We start from the raw sequence: 18,280 nt of genomic DNA, 5'->3' as shown, positions 1-18,280 counted from the left end.
CACAATCATATCTTTTAGCAGAACAGCGGACCCACACACAAAGGAGGTTACTCCCTAGACTTGCTCTTCTCCAACTGTTCTAATGTACAGTGTCAATCCACTGCTCACATAAATTGGTCAGACCACTTTATAGTGGAATTTTCTTTATTAGGAGTGGGCAAACCTTCTCAAAAGAACACTCTTATGCCAATTTGGCGTCGACAGTGGCACAAAGTAATGGTAGAGGAACTGCAGAGGGTATGGGGGCAGCCTATCCCTATAGAAAAGGATGATGTAGAGTCTGCATTATCCAAATTTAACAACTCTCTCACAGAGGCAATTGACAAACTAGCCCCTCTGAAGCTACATAAACAATACCCTACCTCCAAGCAGGAAGTATGGTATACCGAAGCACTCAGAATAGAGAAGCAGGGGTGTAGGAAGATAGAAAAGAAATGGAGGAAAATGCGAACAGAGGAAAGTAAGAAAGCACATCATGAAGCCCAGTCTAATTACTATAAAAATACCAAACTGGCACAGAAGAACAGCCTCACTCAGCAACTCGCAGAGGCGTGCAATTCCTCCAAGGAACTATATACAATATTATAGGCGTTTGTAAAACCAGTAGCATGTGAAAGCCCAGATGATTTTTCCATATCCCTATGTGATGAAATTTCTTTGTTATTTGAAAATAAAATCAGTCTGATCTATGATAAAATCATGAGGGCTCCCAGCCAAAAGAGTAACATCTCTATCCCCTCTACTCTACCCACACATAGAGATATCTCACTTATGACATTTCCAGCAGTCAGTGACTTAGATCTTCCTTCCCTTATTAGTCACATAAAATCGGGGTCTCCCGATGATTTCTTGCCCGCCATAATGGTTGCCTCCCTGAGCACTCTGCTTGGACCTTACATCCAAGCAGTAATAAACCATTCTCTCAGAGAAGGACATGTGCCCACGGAGTGGAAAAAAGCGGTGGTGAACCCTATCCGAAAGAACGCGGCACTACCATGGACAGACCTCTCAAACCTCCGACCCATCTCCCTCCTGCCTTATCTTAGCAAAATGACCGAGAGACATGTTAACACCCATCTGTCTAAGTACATTGGGGCAGCGGAGGGTCTAGACTTTTCTCAATCTGGGTTTAGGCCCAATCACAGCACCGAGTCTGCCCTCCTCTCAGTGACCGATAACATCAGGATGTCACTGGATGGAGGGGGTTCCATGATTCTGGTGCTGTTAGATTTATCCGCTGCCTTTGACACGGAGTCACATGAGATACTTCTCGGTCGTCTGAGGGAGGTGGGCATAGGAGGTGTGGCTCTGTCCTGGTTGGAGAGCTTTCTCTCGGGTCGCCTACAAGGAGTCAGATTGGGCTCCCATCATTCCATCTCAAGGGAGCTCACCAAGGGAGTGCCACAGGGCTCATGTCTAAGCCCCACACTCTTTAATGTGTATGTGGCCCCCTTGGCAGGCATTGTAAGAGCACATGGATTCACCCCGGTGTCGTATGCTGAAGACACCCAGCTTCTATTCCCCTTTCAAACCCTCACGCCCGCAATACAAAAATCCTTTGCGGACGGAATGAGGGCAATATCGGACTGGATGGCCTTAAACTGCCTCCAGTGCAACGTAGGCAAGATGGAGGTCATGCTCTTCGGGGAGGCCACGCTTCTGTGGTCTCCAGAATAGTGGCCCCTGGATTTGGGACCAGCACCCAGCCCCAAACAGACCGTAAAAAATCTCGGTGTGCGGCTCGAGAAGGCACTTTTGTTTAAAGAACATACAAATCAAGTAGCAGGATCTTGTTTCCATCATTGGACTGCTACGACGTGTCTTTCCATTCCTACCTGATAACTACAGGAAAACACTTGTCCAGACGTTGGTAATCAGTAGGCTGGACTACTGTAACGGCCTGTTCATCTCGGCCAATGAGGAACAACTACAAAGATTACAAGTGGTCCAGAATACTGCAGCGAGACTTGTTCTCAATGCACAGCCAAGGACTGCCTCACGTCCCCTCTTGGACAAACTCCACTGGTTGCCGGTTAGGCAACGTGTAAAATTCAAAATCTGCTGCACAATACATAAATGTCTGTTTGGCACTGGGCCCAAGTATTTGAAAGAAAAATTTAATCCTTACAGTCCCGGACGTACTTTGCATTCTAGTAGTCAGCAATTGCTCCAGGTTCCAAGGATTAGGAAAGCTAGGCAGGGTGGTCGAGCTCTCTCTTACAAAGGCCCCATCCTATGGAACTCACTCCCCCCTACTTTGAAACAAATCACCAACCTTCAGTCTTTTAGGAAGACCCTAAAAACATATCTATTTTCAGCCTCTTAAAATATTAATTACTGATTCCCTCACAGTCTATGATCATGGTTGGGCTCTTTGGTAAAAGCGCAAGCGCGGAGATACCCCTCAGGGGGTCCAGTCCTGCGCTATACAAGAACTTAAATAAATGAATAAATAAATAATATTATGTTGGACACCTTGAACAATGTTCCCAAAATGAATGTGGGAATTGAAATCAATGCAAGTTGTACATTTCCATGGATACTTCTTCTTCCTTACTTTTTTTTACTGACAATTTGAAAACTTGTGCCAAAAACGTGCAAAAACATAGTAAACTTTGACAATTTTCTTCCCCACCAGAAAAATATGTTTATGGGTGGAGAAATCTCTTCCCCCTACAATGTTACAAATGTGGAGGCGTTAGGGGATTTACAGTCACACGTTGCTGACAGGCATTATTTAATCTCTGAGGGATAAATGTATATATGCAAATGGGGGTCATTTGAGATGGTGTGTGATTATGCTTGAAGTTACAAAATTATACTTTTTACTATGATCCTGATCACTGCCCTGTGCACAATTCCAGTACAAAATTTCCTGCGTTAGTAACCATATGCGACCCTAAACATCTTCAGATCCTGATTGGGGAATCATGATCTGATGTTTGCGACCACATCGTTTGCTCAAAACTTATTTGAACTTAGAAAGACAAAAAACAAATATGAATTGGGTCCTCTCTTGCGAGAACTGTTGTTTAACATGTTCATGTTTCAGAGTCCCAAAAGTGCATGCTGATATAGCTTACTTATCAAAATGTCATATTTATGAATAATTCAGCACAACAAACTATCTTAATTTACTTATTAAATGTATTCTCTTTTTGTGTTTAGTTTCCATCCATGTGTGAGAAAATAAGAGTGAGAGTTACTGACTGGTGAGTTATGTACAAATCTAAGCAATGCTATAAGCAGAGGCAATATTTAATCAATGTAGAAAGACTGGTGTGAAAATAAGCAATATGCGAACTGCAGAAAAGAGTTCATCTTTGGCACAATACAGATGCTAAGATGAATAGGGATGACGTTAAGCAGTAATTAATGAAACAGACCATCCAAGCGACATTGTGTTCTTATATGACTTGATGCAAGAATGCGGGTCATTATTTTTCCCTTACACAAAAACCCAATTTGCAAAAAACACCAAAGTTAATGGCTGGGTTTTAGCTTGAAAACTTAGAAAACTGCATCCTTTTGTCCTGAAAGTTGTTTTTAGCTATCCACAGATCTTTAGATTAAATATTTGTCAAGTTGAGGCAAGGTGTGATTGTAGAATGGAGTTTAGAAGACTGGTATAGTCAGCACATCTTTAAAGTGGGGGGAACTTTGATGAAGCCTTGTTATGGCTGTGGTGTAATGGGTATGAGTTGTGTGTATGAAATATTGCTGAATATCCAGATTAGGCTGAAAGTTAGTTGAGCAGACAATTGTTGTAGGTAGAATCGTTGTAGAATAGAGAGACAATGTAATTAGTTTAGTCGTAAACAAGTTGTGCAGATTTAAAGTAATGTTATATTGGTATAATTTATTTAAAACATTTTTAGAGTTTTATATAGCACTAGCTAGACCCAAAGGTATTTGAGTTCCTTTCAAGTAGTGCGCATAGGATAATTCGAGGTACAAATGAGGATACATGTAGGCAGGGCTTTAAGTGGGCCGGGTCTCAAGGGGTCTGAGCACCGGCAGTTTTTTAAAGGGGCCGCCTCGAAACAGGTTCCTATCGGGCTCTGTTTTGAGCCCTGGCACAGGTGTTCCGTTTTTTTCTGGACTGCAGAAAAGTGCCAGTGCGCAAAACAGCCTGATAGAAACCCGCTTCGAGAAAGCAGGCCCATCGATGTGCGCTGTCCACACTGCTCACGTCTCACTAGTGGAGAAGTTACTGCATGATGTCATGCCAGGTGAGCGTTGTGGGAGAAAGGGAAATCCTTTAAAGAGTCATTTTCTCTCTGAATTTCCCTTCTCTTTCTGAAACGCAAGAGCAGCAACATTGTGGTAGGGTCGCCAGGGTTTTAATTGGAAGCTTTTTTAATATTATATGTAGCATGTAACAAGCCATAGTTGCAGCTTATTTATCTTAAGCAACTAATAGCCATTGACAAAGCCACTAGTCCTTACTTGTTGTAGGTATGATGTAACTTGTTGTATCACATATCTGGATGCAATGACAGAAACAGCAAAATACAAGTCGGGCTGCACACTATGCTAAACACAGATTTTTAGCGTAAGTCTTTTAAAGCAACGCCCCTTTGAGAGGCTCCCCAGTTTTTTTTATCCCACTTAAAGCCCTGCGTGTAGGTCAAATGCAGTCAACAGGAGGTATATACTAAACATCATTAAAAAAGTGAGAACCCCCAATCACAGTACATAACAGTAAAGCAAAAAAGTAATGACATTACACAGTACAGCAAAAAGGTACCGACTTTAGTGCAAATGCCCGACACTGTACTGTACATGAGTCAGGTTGATGACTGCGAGTATACCTGTGGTGTAGGCAATGCTAGGATGCTCAGTAATGTAGGTACCACACTAGTTTGCATAGGACAAGCAAGGGTATGCTTTTTTGTGAGGATTATGGTATTGCAGATTGTGGGTAGAGCGGATTTGCATTGTAAGCATGATGTTGGTAGATTTTAAAAGTGCTGTAAGGGAAACAATCTTTACATCACTGTGATTACACCGCAATGCCATTACAATGCGGTTGTTACAATGAACGCATTGTAACCCCGTAATGCCATTACTACGCAAGTCATTACATCGACTTGCAGTAGATGGCGCGCTAACATAAGGAATACTATAGTTTACTATTCCAACACCTTTCCTACTGTTGCTTAGGCTGGATTTGGAATAATAAATTATAAATTTCTAATGTTAGTGCGCTATCTACTGCAAGTCGATGTGATGACTTGCGTAGTAATGGCATTGCGTGGTAACGACCGCGTTGTAATGCCATGAAATGTAATGACTCGCGTAGTAACGAGTCATATTCAACAAAGAGTTTATTATTTCTAACAATTAAAATTTCTTTTTTTTGTAAATAAAAGAAAATTAAAATGTTATTGCCATATTCCAGTATCATGACTATGGCTCAAAAGGCAGTGATGACTAAAAAGAAAAGGTTAATCGGGATATCAACTAATACATTTATTTGCCTGCGCCTCGCCTTTTTCTTAACAACTAATTGCAAACTGTAGCAGTTAAGAAAACTACAAATTGGAAACTAGATAGAAAAATATTTTCAAAAGATGTAAAAAGATAGTCTTAACAAGCATCTTTCACTTTTCAACTTTCCACTTTTTGCTTTGCCTAATTAGGGATCGATTGAGTCACAACGACGTTGTTGGCACATCCTACCTGTCTATGTCCAAGATGTCAGCGCCAGGAGGAGAACTGGAAGGTCAGTGTTTGTATTGGTTTCTCTAAGTGCTTTGCTTGTGGGTGCTGCTGGTACCAGCTTTGCTGGGTGAATAAATTTGAATTTATTCGCGCTGTACTAAAATGTTTGCCATGCTGAAGGTGTTGGGTGTCTTGTGGTCTGCTTGGTCTTTGTCTAATTAGGGACCCCAGTACTTCTATCTCTTCCTTATTTAAAGAAACATTCATAATAACTTAATTCAATGAGACAGTGCTCAGGGGTGATTGGGTATCATTACAGTTCATCAGATTCCACTTTTTTTTAGCTCATGTGCATCTTCTGTGGATGAGTGAGGCGCAGAGTATAACGTGTCCAATGCATCTTCCATGGATGAGTGAGGCGCAGAGTATAACCTGCCCAATGCATCTTCTGTGGATGAGTGAGGCACAGAGTATAATGTGCGCACTGCATCTTCCATGGATGAGTGAGGCGCAGAGTATAACGTGCCCAATGCATCTTCTGTGGATGAGTGAGGCGCAGAGTATAACGTGTCCAATGCATCTTCTGTGGATGAGTGAGGCACAGAGTATAACCTGCCCAATGCATCTTCTGTGGATGAGTGAGGCACAGAGTATAATGTGCGCACTGCATCTTCCATGGATGAGTGAGGCGCAGAGTATAACGTGCCCAATGCATCTTCTGTGGATGAGTGAGGCGCAGAGTATAACGTGTCCAATGCATCTTCCATGGATGAGTGAGGCGCAGAGTATAACGTGTCCAATGCATCTTCCATGGATGAGTGAGGCGCAGAGTATAACGTGTCCAATGCATCTTCCATGGATGAGTGAGGCGCAGAGTATAACGTGCCCAATGCATCTTCTGTGGATGAGTGAGGCGCAGAGTATAACGTGTCCAATGCATCTTCTGTGGATGAGTGAGGCGCAGAGTATAACGTGTCCAATGCATCTTCCATGGATGAGTGAGGCGCAGAGTATAACCTGCCCAATGCATCTTCCATGGATGAGTGAGGCGCAGAGTATAACCTGCCCAATGCATCTTCTATGGATGAGTGAGGCACAGAGTATAACATCCCCAATGCATTTTTTGTGAATGAGTGAGGCGCAGAGTATAACGTGCCCAGTGCATCTTCTGTGAATGAGTGAGGCGCAGAGTATAACCTGCCCAATGCATCTTCTGTGGATGAGTGAGGCGCAGAGTATAACCTGCCCAATGCATCTTCCATGGATGAGTGAGGCGCAGAGTATAACCTGCCCAATGCATCTTCCATGGATGAGTGAGGCACAGAGTATAACGTGCCCAGTGCATCTTCTGTGGATGAGTGAGGCGCAGAGTATAACGTGCCCAGTGCATCTTCTATGGATGAGTGAGGCGCAGAGTATAACGTGCCCAGTGCATTTTCTGTGGATGAGTGAGGTGAAGAGAATAAAGTGCCCAGTGCATTCTCTGTGGATGAATGAGGTGCAGAGCATAACGTGCCCAATGCATCTTCCATGGATGAGTGAGGCGCAGAGTATAACCTGCCCAATGCATCTTCCATGGATGAGTGAGGCACAGAGTATAACGTGCCCAGTGCATCTTCTGTGGATGAGTGAGGCGCAGAGTATAACGTGCCCAGTGCATCTTCCATGGATGAGTGAGGCGCAGAGTATAACGTGTCCAATGCATCTTCTATGGATGAGTGAGGCGCAGAGTATAACGTGCCCAGTGCATTTTCTGTGGATGAGTGAGGCACAGAGTATAACATCCCCAATGCATCTTCTGTGAATGAGTGAGGCGCAGAGTATAACGTGCCCAGTGCATCTTCTGTGGATGAGTGAGGCGCAGAGTATAACGTGCCCAGTGCATCTTCCATGGATGAGTGAGGCGCAGAGTATAACGTGCCCAGTGCATCTTCTAAGGATGAGTGAGGCGCAGAGTATAACGTGCCCAGTCCATTTTCTGTGGATGAGTGAGGTGAAGAGAATAAAGTGCCCAGTGCATTCTCTGTGGATGAATGAGGTGCAAAGCATAACGTGCCCAATGCATCTTCCATGGATGAGTGAGGCGCAGAGTATAACCTGCCCAATGCATCTTCCATGAATGAGTGAGGCACAGAGTATAACGTGCCCAGTGCATCTTCTGTGGATGAGTGAGGCACAGAGTATAACGTGCCCAGTGCATCTTCTAAGGATGAGTGAGGCGCAGAGTATAACGTGTCCAATGCATCTTCTATGGATGAGTGAGGCGCAGAGTATAACGTGCCCAGTGCATTTTCTGTGGATGAGTGAGGTGAAGAGAATAAAGTGCCCAGTGCATTCTCTGTGGATGAATGAGGTGCAGAGCATAACGTGCCCAATGCATCTTCCATGGATGAGTGAGGCGCAGAGTATAACCTGCCCAATGCATCTTCCATGGATGAGTGAGGCACAGAGTATAACGTGCCCAGTGCATCTTCTGTGGATGAGTGAGGCGCAGAGTATAACCTGCCCAGTGCATCTTCTGTGAATGAGTGAGGCGCAGAGTATAACCTGCCCAATGCATCTTCTGTGGATGAGTGAGGCGCAGAGTATAACCTGCCCAATGCATCTTCCATGGATGAGTGAGGCACAGAGTATAACGTGCCCAGTGCATCTTCTGTGGATGAGTGAGGCACAGAGTATAACATCCCCAATGCATCTTCCATGAATGAGTGAGGCGCAGAGTATAACGTGCCCAGTGCATTTTCTGTGGATGAGTGAGGCACAGAGTATAAGGTGCCGCCTGCATATTCTGTGGATGAGTGAGGCGCAGAGTATAACCTGCCCAATGCATCTTCCATGGATGAGTGAGGCGCAGAGTATAACGTGCCCAGTGCATCTTCTGTGGATGAGTGAGGCGCAGAGTATAACCTGCCCAATGCATCTTCCATGGATGAGTGAGGTGCAGAGTATATCCTGCCCAATGCATCTTCCATGGATGAGTGAGGCACAGAGTATAACATCCCCAATGCATCTTCTGTGAATGAGTGAGGCGCAGAGTATAACCTGCCCAATGCATCTTCTGTGGATGAGTGAGGCACAGCGTATAACCTGCCCAATGCATCTTCTGTGGATGAGTGAGGCACAACGTATAACCTGCCCAATGCATCTTCTGTGGATGAGTGAGGCACAACGTATAACCTGCCCAATGCATCTTCTGTGGATGAGTGAGGTCCCACAGGGCTCTATACTGAGCCCGACCTTTTTTAACATCTTCATGACCCCTTTGGCGGCGCTGGCGGAGTCGTTCGGGGCCCAGATCGTATCCTACGCCGACGACACCCAGCTCCTCTTCTCTTGTAAGAGAGGAGGAGACTTCGATGGGGAGAGTATCCGGGATTGCCTTGGGGCTGTTTTTAAATAGTTCCAACTGAACAGCCTCAAGTGCAATTCCGATAAGTCCGAGGTACTCTTCTTCGGGTGTGCGACGGAGCCAGACTGGCAAGCTTGGTGGCCCATTGACATGTTCCCTCCTTCTTGTTCATCCCATATTGCTAAGAACTTGGGGGTCAAGACGGACAAGGGTCTCACACTGAAATCCCAGATCCTCGGTGTGACGGGCACCTGCTTCGGCCTCCTTAAGATGCTGCGGAGGTTTTTACCTCTTTTGTCTGAGGACCATAGGAAGCTGACTGTGCAGGCTCTGATAGGCTCTAGGTTAGATTATTCTAACATTCATTACCTGGGCCTGCCAGAGTACCTGCTACAGCGGCTTCAAGTTGCGCAGAATGCTGCCGCGAGGGCCATTTTTGGTCTGAACAGACGAGCCAGTGCCGCGGGCTTGCTGCAGACGTTACACTGGCTTCCCATCCGCAAACGGATTGCTTTTAAGGCATTAACCTTGGCCTATAAAGCTCTCCATGCGGTGGGCGCTAAGTACCTCCAGAAGAGACTTGCCTTTTTCATCCGGCTCGCTCTCTGAGGTCTGAATCTCTGTTCCTGGCGGTCGTACCGCGAGTGTAGAGAGCTCGCACTGGAGGCCGCTCCATTGGGCTGCTGGCGCCACAGCTGTGGAATTCATTGCCGCTCACACTCCGTGGAGCCACCAACCTACTCGCATTTAGGAAAGGCCTCAAAACCTGGCTATTTACCCAGTAGGCTGTCCCGCTGTTTTTTTTCTGTTTTCTTTCACAGTATCCTTCTCCCTGTGTTGTGTTATTGTGCGGTAGGTCTCCTTTTCAAAAGCGCCGGGACACTCTTTTTGAGTAGCCGTGCGCTATACAAAAATAAACATAACATAACATAACAGAGTATAAGGTGCCTACCGCATATTCTTTGGATGAGTGAGGCACAGAGTATAATGTGCGCACTGCATCTTCCATGGATGAGTGAGGCGCAGAGTATAACCTGCCCAATGCATATTCTGTGGATGAGTGAGGCACAGAGTATAACCTGCCCAATGCATATTCTGTGGATGAGTGAGGCACAGAGTATAACCTGCCCAATACATCTTCTGTGGATGAGTGAGGCGCAGAGTATAACGTGTCCAATGCATCTTCCATGGATGAGTGAGGCGCAGAGTATAACCTGCCCAATGCATCTTCTGTGGATGAGTGAGGCACAGAGTATAACCTGCCCAATGCATCTTCTGTGGATGAGTGAGGCGCAGAGTATAACGTGCCCAATGCATCTTCCATGGATGAGTGAGGCGCAGAGTATAACATCCCCAATGCATCTTCCATGGATGAGTGAGGCACAGAGTATAACCTGCCCAATGCATCTTCTGTGGATGAGTGAGGCGCAGAGCATAACGTGCCCAATGCATCTTCTATGGATGAGTCAGGCACAGAGTATAACACCCCCAATGCATCTTCTTTGAATGAGTGAGGCGCAGAGTATAACGTGTCCAATGCATCGTCCATGGATGAGTGAGGCACAGAGTATAACGTGTCCAATGCATCTTCCATGGATGAGTGAGGCGCAGAGTATAACGTGTCCAATGCATCTTCCATGGATGAGTGAGGCGCAGAGTATAACCTGCCCAGTGCATTTTCTGTGGATGAGTGAGGCACAGAGTATAACATCCCCAATGCATCTTCTGTGGATGAGTGAGGCGCAGAGTATAACCTGCCCAATGCATCTTCCATGGATGAGTGAGGCGCAGAGTATAACCTGCCCAATGCATCTTCCATGGATGAGTGAGGCACAGAGTATAACGTGCCCAGTGCATCTTCTGTGGATGAGTGAGGCGCAGAGTATAACATCCCCAATGCATCTTCTGTGAATGAGTGAGGCGCAGAGTATAACGTGCCCAGTGCATCTTCTGTGAATGAGTGAGGCGCAGAGTATAACGTGTCCAATGCATCTTCTAAGGATGAGTGAGGCGCAGAGTATAACGTGCCCAGTCCATTTTCTGTGGATGAGTGAGGTGAAGAGAATAAAGTGCCCAGTGCATTCTCTGTGGATGAATGAGGTGCAGAGCATAACGTGGCCAATGCATCTTCTATGGATGAGTGAGGCACAGAGTATAACATCCCCAATGCATCTTCTGTGAATGAGTGAGGCGCAGAGTATAACGTGCCCAGTGCATTTTCTGTGGATGAGTGAGGCACAGAGTATAAGGTGCCTACCGCATATTCTGTGGATGAGTGAGGCGCAGAGTATAACCTGCCCAATGCATCTTCCATGGATGAGTGAGGCGCAGAGTATAACCTGCCCAATGCATCTTCCATGGATGAGTGAGGCACAGAGTATAACATCCCCAATGCATCTTCTGTGGATGAGTGAGGCACAGAGTATAACGTGTCCAATGCATCTTCTATGGATGAGTGAGGCGCAGAGTATAACGTGCCCAGTGCATTTTCTGTGGATGAGTGAGGCACAGAGTATAACATCCCCAATGCATCTTCTGTGAATGAGTGAGGCGCAGAGTATAACGTGTCCAATGCATCTTCTATGGATGAGTGAGGGGCAGAGTATAACGTGTCCAATGCATCTTCTATGGATGAGTGAGGCGCAGAGTATAACGTGCCCAGTGCATTTTCTGTGGATGAGTGAGGCGCAGAGTATAACATGCCCAGTGCATTCTCTGTGAATGAGTGAGGCGCAGAGTATAACGTGTCCAATGCATCTTCTATGGATGAGTGAGGCGCAGAGTATAACGTGTCCAATGCATCTTCTATGGATGAGTGAGGCGCAGAGTATAACGTGTCCAATGCATCTTCTATGGATGAGTGAGGCGCAGAGTATAACATGCCCAGTGCATTCTCTGTGGATGAGTGAGGCGCAGAGTATAACGTGTCCAATGCATCTTCTATGGATGAGTGAGGCGCAGAGTATAACGTGTCCAATGCATCTTCTATGGATGAGTGAGGCGCAGAGTATAACGTGTCCAATGCATCTTCTATGGATGAGTGAGGCGCAGAGTATAACGTGCCCAGTGCATTCTCTGTGGATGAATGAGGCGCCAAGTCTACAAGAGGCTCACTAAATGTCAGTAACATGATAAGAGGTTCCCTTGGTCTGTAGAGTTGGCACCTGAACTGAGGGGGGCTGCCTCTATAATGAAGGCGTCTGAAGTCTCTTCTCGTCGGGATACTTAGGGGCATATTAATGAGGCTTTCACTCAGGGCATCGCTGCAGCAACCCACCTTGAAAGGGAAAGTGAGAAAGGGAGAGGACAGGAACATATTACGATGCATTCCTGTCCTTCCCTTCTGCTGGCTGCCCTTTTGGCTGACTAGTGCCAACACAGACACCCTTGTGCCGTGATGCAAGGGTCCCTGCGTTGCAGACAAGACAGTTTTTTTGCAAAAGGGGATACCTTCCGGCACAAAAGCAATCCTCTAAGGCGTTTTCTCTTTCTTTGTGTGCTTCAGAATTCAGCACTCATAGAAGAGGTAAAACGAGGACAAATAAAGCTACTTCCTGGTAAGGCGTAGCATCTTGATGCATTCCCAGGTTCGCCAGTGAGGGTAAATCTGGGATTGCGGCACAATTCATGGGCGGATGCAGGGGACACCCATGCAGTGCCTTCCTGGGAATGGCAATTTGCGCTGCATTACTCTGCATTTATCAAGCCACGCAGGGACACGCAGGGACACGCAGGGCGGCCTTGCATGGTTTGATCAATCCGACAGGCTTTGCGTAGCCCTTGTGCCCAGTTGTGTGCCGCTAGGGCGATTCAAAACCTACATAAATATGCCCCTTATTGTGGCAGTAGCAGTGGAGCAGCCCCTCCAGCACTGCAAAGACAAGTGCTGACTCGCAAAAGCATTCATGAGCGTGGGAAGTACTACTCAGAAGTACTTTTTTGCGTACTCTTACAGGTCTTTGGGAACCGTCCCCAAAACGTCCAAGTCCCTGTTAGTTGAAATTAGCCCAGCCCTTTAATTGCACAATTGCCAAGGCATGTAGGAGTAATTAAAAGAGTAGTAAAGGAGTACTAATGTTACTCCAAAATACCTTTGTTAATCAGCCCCAATACTTGTATTTTCTCGACAAGCTTTGTCCCAAGGTGTGTTACTGAGTTCTGCAGAATAAATACTCAAGACTCTGTGGTCTCTATTCCATCCATTTCACTTCCAGAGGTGAGCTGCTGACTGGGGGCTGACTGTTATCGCGGGGTCCCAGTGGTAGCGGGCGCCATCTTTGCTTGGGCTTACCCTCACTCCAGTGTAGCCCTGACACTCCACCCTCGTTCCGCCCCTATTTAAATGGCCACTATGTGTCAGCGCAGCGGACGAGCGCAGCGGGCGCGTCATAGGCGCGCCGGAGTTGCGCCTGAGTTAAGCCCGTCTGCGCCCGTCCGCGGCCGGCTGGGGCATGGGGCACGTCACTCTGCCTTTTTCCTCTCTTATTCCCGCTCCTCCCTCATCTCACTTCACGACCCTGCGCTCTCCTCTCCTCAGTCTCTTCCCAGGCTGCCATTATTTGGCCTGTATACGGCCAGGTCAACTTTTCCTGAGATTTCTTCATTATTATCCACCGCCAAGCCTTCGGCCCCGGGTTCTAGGACCTGTACCCCACCTCGGGCCACGGCTCCTAACCCTCCTTTATCTGTGATGTATCTTAACACCCGGTCTCTGGTCAGCCACCAGTCTGACATTTTCTATCTACTAGGCTCAGAACAGCCTAACATCTTGTTTCTGACCGAGACCTGGCTCACAGACGACTCCTCCCCGGACATCCTGGCAGCTATCCCTTCGGGATACTACATACTGCAAGCCAACCGCCCTTCTGGTAAAACTGGCGGAGGGGTTGTAGCCATCATCAGGCATTCCATCCGCTTTTCCCCAATACCCATTTCCAGCATCCCTATGACTGACTGCCTCGCTCTCAGATTGGAGCAACCTGGGTCTTCACTCGTTTGTGTCTTAACTTATCGCCCCCCCCAATCCATGCCTAGTTTCTCTGTCCAGTTTGGTGACCTTATATCCCACCTCACCATCAACAACGCAAATGTCCTGGTCCTGGGTGATTTTAATTACTGGCCGTCAGACACCCATGAAACCCCTGACTCACTGGCGTTCTCAGATCTTATGCTGGGTCTAAATTGTATCCAACACATTCATTCACCTACGCATGTCAAAGGCCATATTCTGGACCAGGTTTGGACCTTCTCCTTGGATATCTCTGCACCCCTCATTCTCCCTTGCCTCTGGTCAGATCACTTTTTAATTACTTTTACTTTAGCCAGACCCTCCCCTGTCACTACGGCCCGGGAATCCAATTTTCAGGCACGCAATTGGAACAAGGCTGATCTTAACAAATTCACTTCCCTTCTCAGTACATCTGCCCCACTCACTAGGGAGTCCACCACTTCCATCGACTCCCAGTCAGAGAACCTTACTCACTGGCTTTTCTCTGCCGCCGATTCGGTGTCTCCTTTAAAATTAGTTAAGACGAGGCGCAGACATGACGCACAACGGTGGTTTACCGAGGATCTTAGATCACTGAAACTCAGTCTCCGCCAGGCAGAAAGGCGTTGGTGTCGGGGATATTCCCCCGAGGCTAAAGAGCTTTTCTCCTCTCAGATGAGAGAGTATAAGTCGGCAATAACTCTGGCCAAGTCTTGCTACTTTTCCAGCAAAATCTTGGACTCCTCAAACAAGTCCAAGGACATATTTTCAATTATTGAGGAATTGTCAAACCCGGCGAGAGTCACTATTGCTCCCCTCCCTTCCCAGTCCTTGTGCGACTCCTTGAACCAATTTTTTGTGGATAAGATCGCCAAGATTAAAACCAGTATTTCTCCTTCAGCCTTACCGGTCCCCCCCTTGTTCAATGCCCCTCTCCACCTTAATACCCACACCTTGACCCAGATCCCCCTTATTTCAAAGGTTAATTTTCTCACACTTCTGCATAAAGTTTCCTCTGGCTCCCCTAGCGATTGCTGCCCCCCCTCGGCCCTTCGGGAAGCTTTTATCTCCTGTCCTGAACCCCCCCTAGCCCTCTTAAACAACTCTTTGACTATCGGAGAGGTTCCTGGATCCTTCAAACGGGCCGAGGTGGTCGCCATCTTGAAAAAACCTTCGGCAGACCCCTCCATCATGAGCAACTACCGCCCAATATCCCTCCTCGCTTTCCTCAGCAAAGTTCTGGAGTCGCAAGTCACCTAAATCCTTAGTTCCTTTGTGGAAGACTCGTGTTTTTTAGACCCTCAGCAGGCTGCGCATTCCACAGAAGCAGTTATCCTTTCTGTGATGGACGAACTGCGCAGGGGGGCCGACTCGAGCACCTGTCAAGCCCTGGTCCTTTTGGATCTGTCGGCCGCCTTTGACACGGTCGACCATGACATCTTGGTGGACCGTGTCAGAGAGGCTGGCATCCAGGGCACCGCCCTGGACTGGGTTCGGTCTTTCTTGACTCAACGCCATCAAGCAGTCAGGCTGTCCCAGTTCTCCACTACCCATGTCGAGCTGACCTGCGGCGTTCCACAAGGTTCTTCTTTATCCCCTTTCCTTTTTAATTTGTACATGGCCCCACTAATTCGCTCCCTTCGCAGTTTTAATGTCTCCGCGTTCAATTACGCGGATGACATTCAATTGATCTTCACCATTGACTCCTCTGATGAATCTATCTCTACCTTTCAAAACACCCTCTGCTTCATTAGCAATTGGATGGGCTTAAACCACCTGAAGCTCAACCCCGACAAGACCGAGCTGGTTCTTGTCGGTGGACCTTCCAATCCTTGGCATCCCTCCTTCTGGCCTGCAAGCCTTGGCACCCCCCCATGCCCTGCCAATTCAGCCAAAAGTCTGGGAGTTGTCATTAGCAGTGACCTTTCGATGACACCCCAGATTAGTGCCGTAGTATCATCAAGCCACTTCCAACTCAGGAAAATACGAAAAATCTCCCGCCTACTCACCACTGATGCCCTCATCTTGGCTCTGCTAGCGTTAGTCATGTCTAGGCTTGACTACGCTAATGCACTATATGTAGGCAATCCTGCTTACCAACTAAGGAGACTTCAGTTGATCCAAAATCAGGCTGCCCGCCTGATCTACTGCCAACCCAAAGATCAACATGTTCGTCCTCTTTTAAAAAGTCTCCACTGGCTTCCTATAGCGGCTCGATGTAAATTCAAGCTTGGCTGCATTATTTCTAAATCCCTAGCAGGTCACAGCCCTCTCTTCATTTCCTCCCTGCTCCACCCTTATGCCCCTCCTCGCACCCTCCGATCATCCCAGATGGCTCTGTTATCAGTCCCCAGATTCAAGAGGAAGAAACACGGTGGCCTTAGGTTCTCTTTTTTAGCCCCGTCTTTTTGGAACTCCCTACCCCTCCCTCTTAGATTGTCTTCCCCCTACCTCAAGTTTAGATCCTTCCTTAAAACCTTTCTTTTCACTGAGTTTTATAATTAGTTGTTTCTTTTTCTGTATCCACTCCCGGCTCCCTCAGCAAAGCGCCAAGAAACCTAATGGTGTTAGTTGCGCTCAAAAAGTTAATTTAACATAACATAGCATAACATAACATAGCATAACATAACATAACATAACATAACATAACATAACATAACATAACATAACATAACATAACATACTTGTGATCTCAAAGGCGTCACAAGATGCTCATCTTCAACTTTCATGTGTATACATTTATGGGATGGGGGTGTGGGTATGGTCTACCCTACATATGTGGATCCCTGAATCACAAGGTGATATAGAGTCATTGGCAACTCACTAACAAACTGAGCTCAGTCCTTAAATATTGGGTATCTGCCAGACCACGCCAGGAGTTCACTCACGCTAAATATAAGTGCAGCTCATGAACAGACAATCAAACATCCTTAACATGAATAGACGCATAAAAGGGCCAGCTGCACTGCCATCTAGTCCCCCACATACTAACCTGGTGGCATATTAGCAACGCTTTTCTATAACTATCGCAAAGCGTGCTTAGTGCTCATTTTCTTAACGCCGGCTATCACAGGTTTATTGCGTTATTAGCAACGCGTATCTCCAAGGCGATACAAATACCTGCGATAGCGGGGAAATCGCTGTTTTGCAGGGAACATCGCTGGTTATACAGCGATGTTCCCTGCTAAACGGCGATAACCTTGCTGATACGACCCTGAGGTCGCATCAGCATAATCCACCCCCTATGTTAGGGATAGTTAAGTCAGGATTTTAGCAGACGTTAGATTTTGGAGAAAAACGCAGTTTTCGCCAATATCTAACGTCTGCTGAAATCCTGTGGGCTGCCTTGTACATATTGCGATGTGAACATCCGCGATATTTTACTAGGTAGTCCATTGGGGTACGCCCAGTGACACCCACTTTGCATCTCATTAGTGATGCAAAGGGAGGCGTTGGGAAAAAAGGTGCTAACATGCGATTATGCATGTTAGCACCCTCTTGTAAATAGGGCAATAGTTTTATCTCCGCTTTTTTGGCTTTTTATGCCAAAAAAGCAGAGAGAAAGCCCTTGTTAATATTCCCCCAGGGTCAGTAGGAAAGTAGCCTCCGTAAATTACAATTCCACACTGCGGCTGGACCACTGACTGTGTCCTGTGATCCTCTGATTGTTTAGTTATTGCCTGTTTTATCCTGCCCAAGACTGGCATGAGAGGCAGGCCAGCGGTTTGTAATCTGTTTCTCAAGCCTTTTCTTCCATCATTTGTTCTCTACTGTGTCTTTTATATGTGCATCTAGTCATGGAACCTTACTTTCTGTGCCTTGAGGCGGGTGTTACATACGGGGCTGGAGAGAAAGCACACTGCTGGCGCCTCAGCAAAAGTTATCGTTTGCATTCTGGTAAATGCAGTTCATTCACTTTTCTGCAACTCATAAGTAAGGAAATGGTCACCGGTTCACTGACAGAATATTGACCACAAAAATATAGATGAAAAAAATATTGAGGGAAAAATATACAATACATAAATATTGGCTACTGTACTTAAGATGGTAAATGCAAAAATATAGTTTAAAATAATATAGTTGTATTAAATATTCATTTTAATATATATAATCTAAAATATTAAAATACACATATGTTAAACACTAACATTAATTTGTAAAAAATTAAATATGATTAAATATATATTTTAACAAAAACAACAAATACACTTCCTTTTCAAAATGTAAACACACATACACACACATACACATATGTGCATATATACAAAATATAAATA

General features: G+C 46.2%; 1 protein-coding gene across 1 annotated transcript in view; it reads left to right on the top strand.

The window, feature by feature from the left end:
* Positions 1-18,280, top strand: part of DYSF (dysferlin) — a 1,070,125-nt gene that overhangs the window by 479,773 nt on the left and 572,072 nt on the right. The window contains exons 15-16 of the mRNA XM_086960107.1: positions 3,169-3,212; positions 5,646-5,728. Of these exons, the coding sequence (XP_086816233.1) occupies positions 3,169-3,212; positions 5,646-5,728 (127 nt within the window). The remainder of the gene's footprint in view (positions 1-3,168; positions 3,213-5,645; positions 5,729-18,280) is intronic.

The sequence above is a fragment of the Lissotriton vulgaris genome, chromosome 3_1 (genome assembly GCF_964263255.1).
Source record: "Lissotriton vulgaris chromosome 3_1, aLisVul1.2, whole genome shotgun sequence".
Classification (NCBI taxonomy): domain Eukaryota; kingdom Metazoa; phylum Chordata; class Amphibia; order Caudata; family Salamandridae; genus Lissotriton; species Lissotriton vulgaris.
Note: the sequence above shows the minus strand (reverse complement) of the source record. Positions and strands in the feature narration are given on the sequence as shown.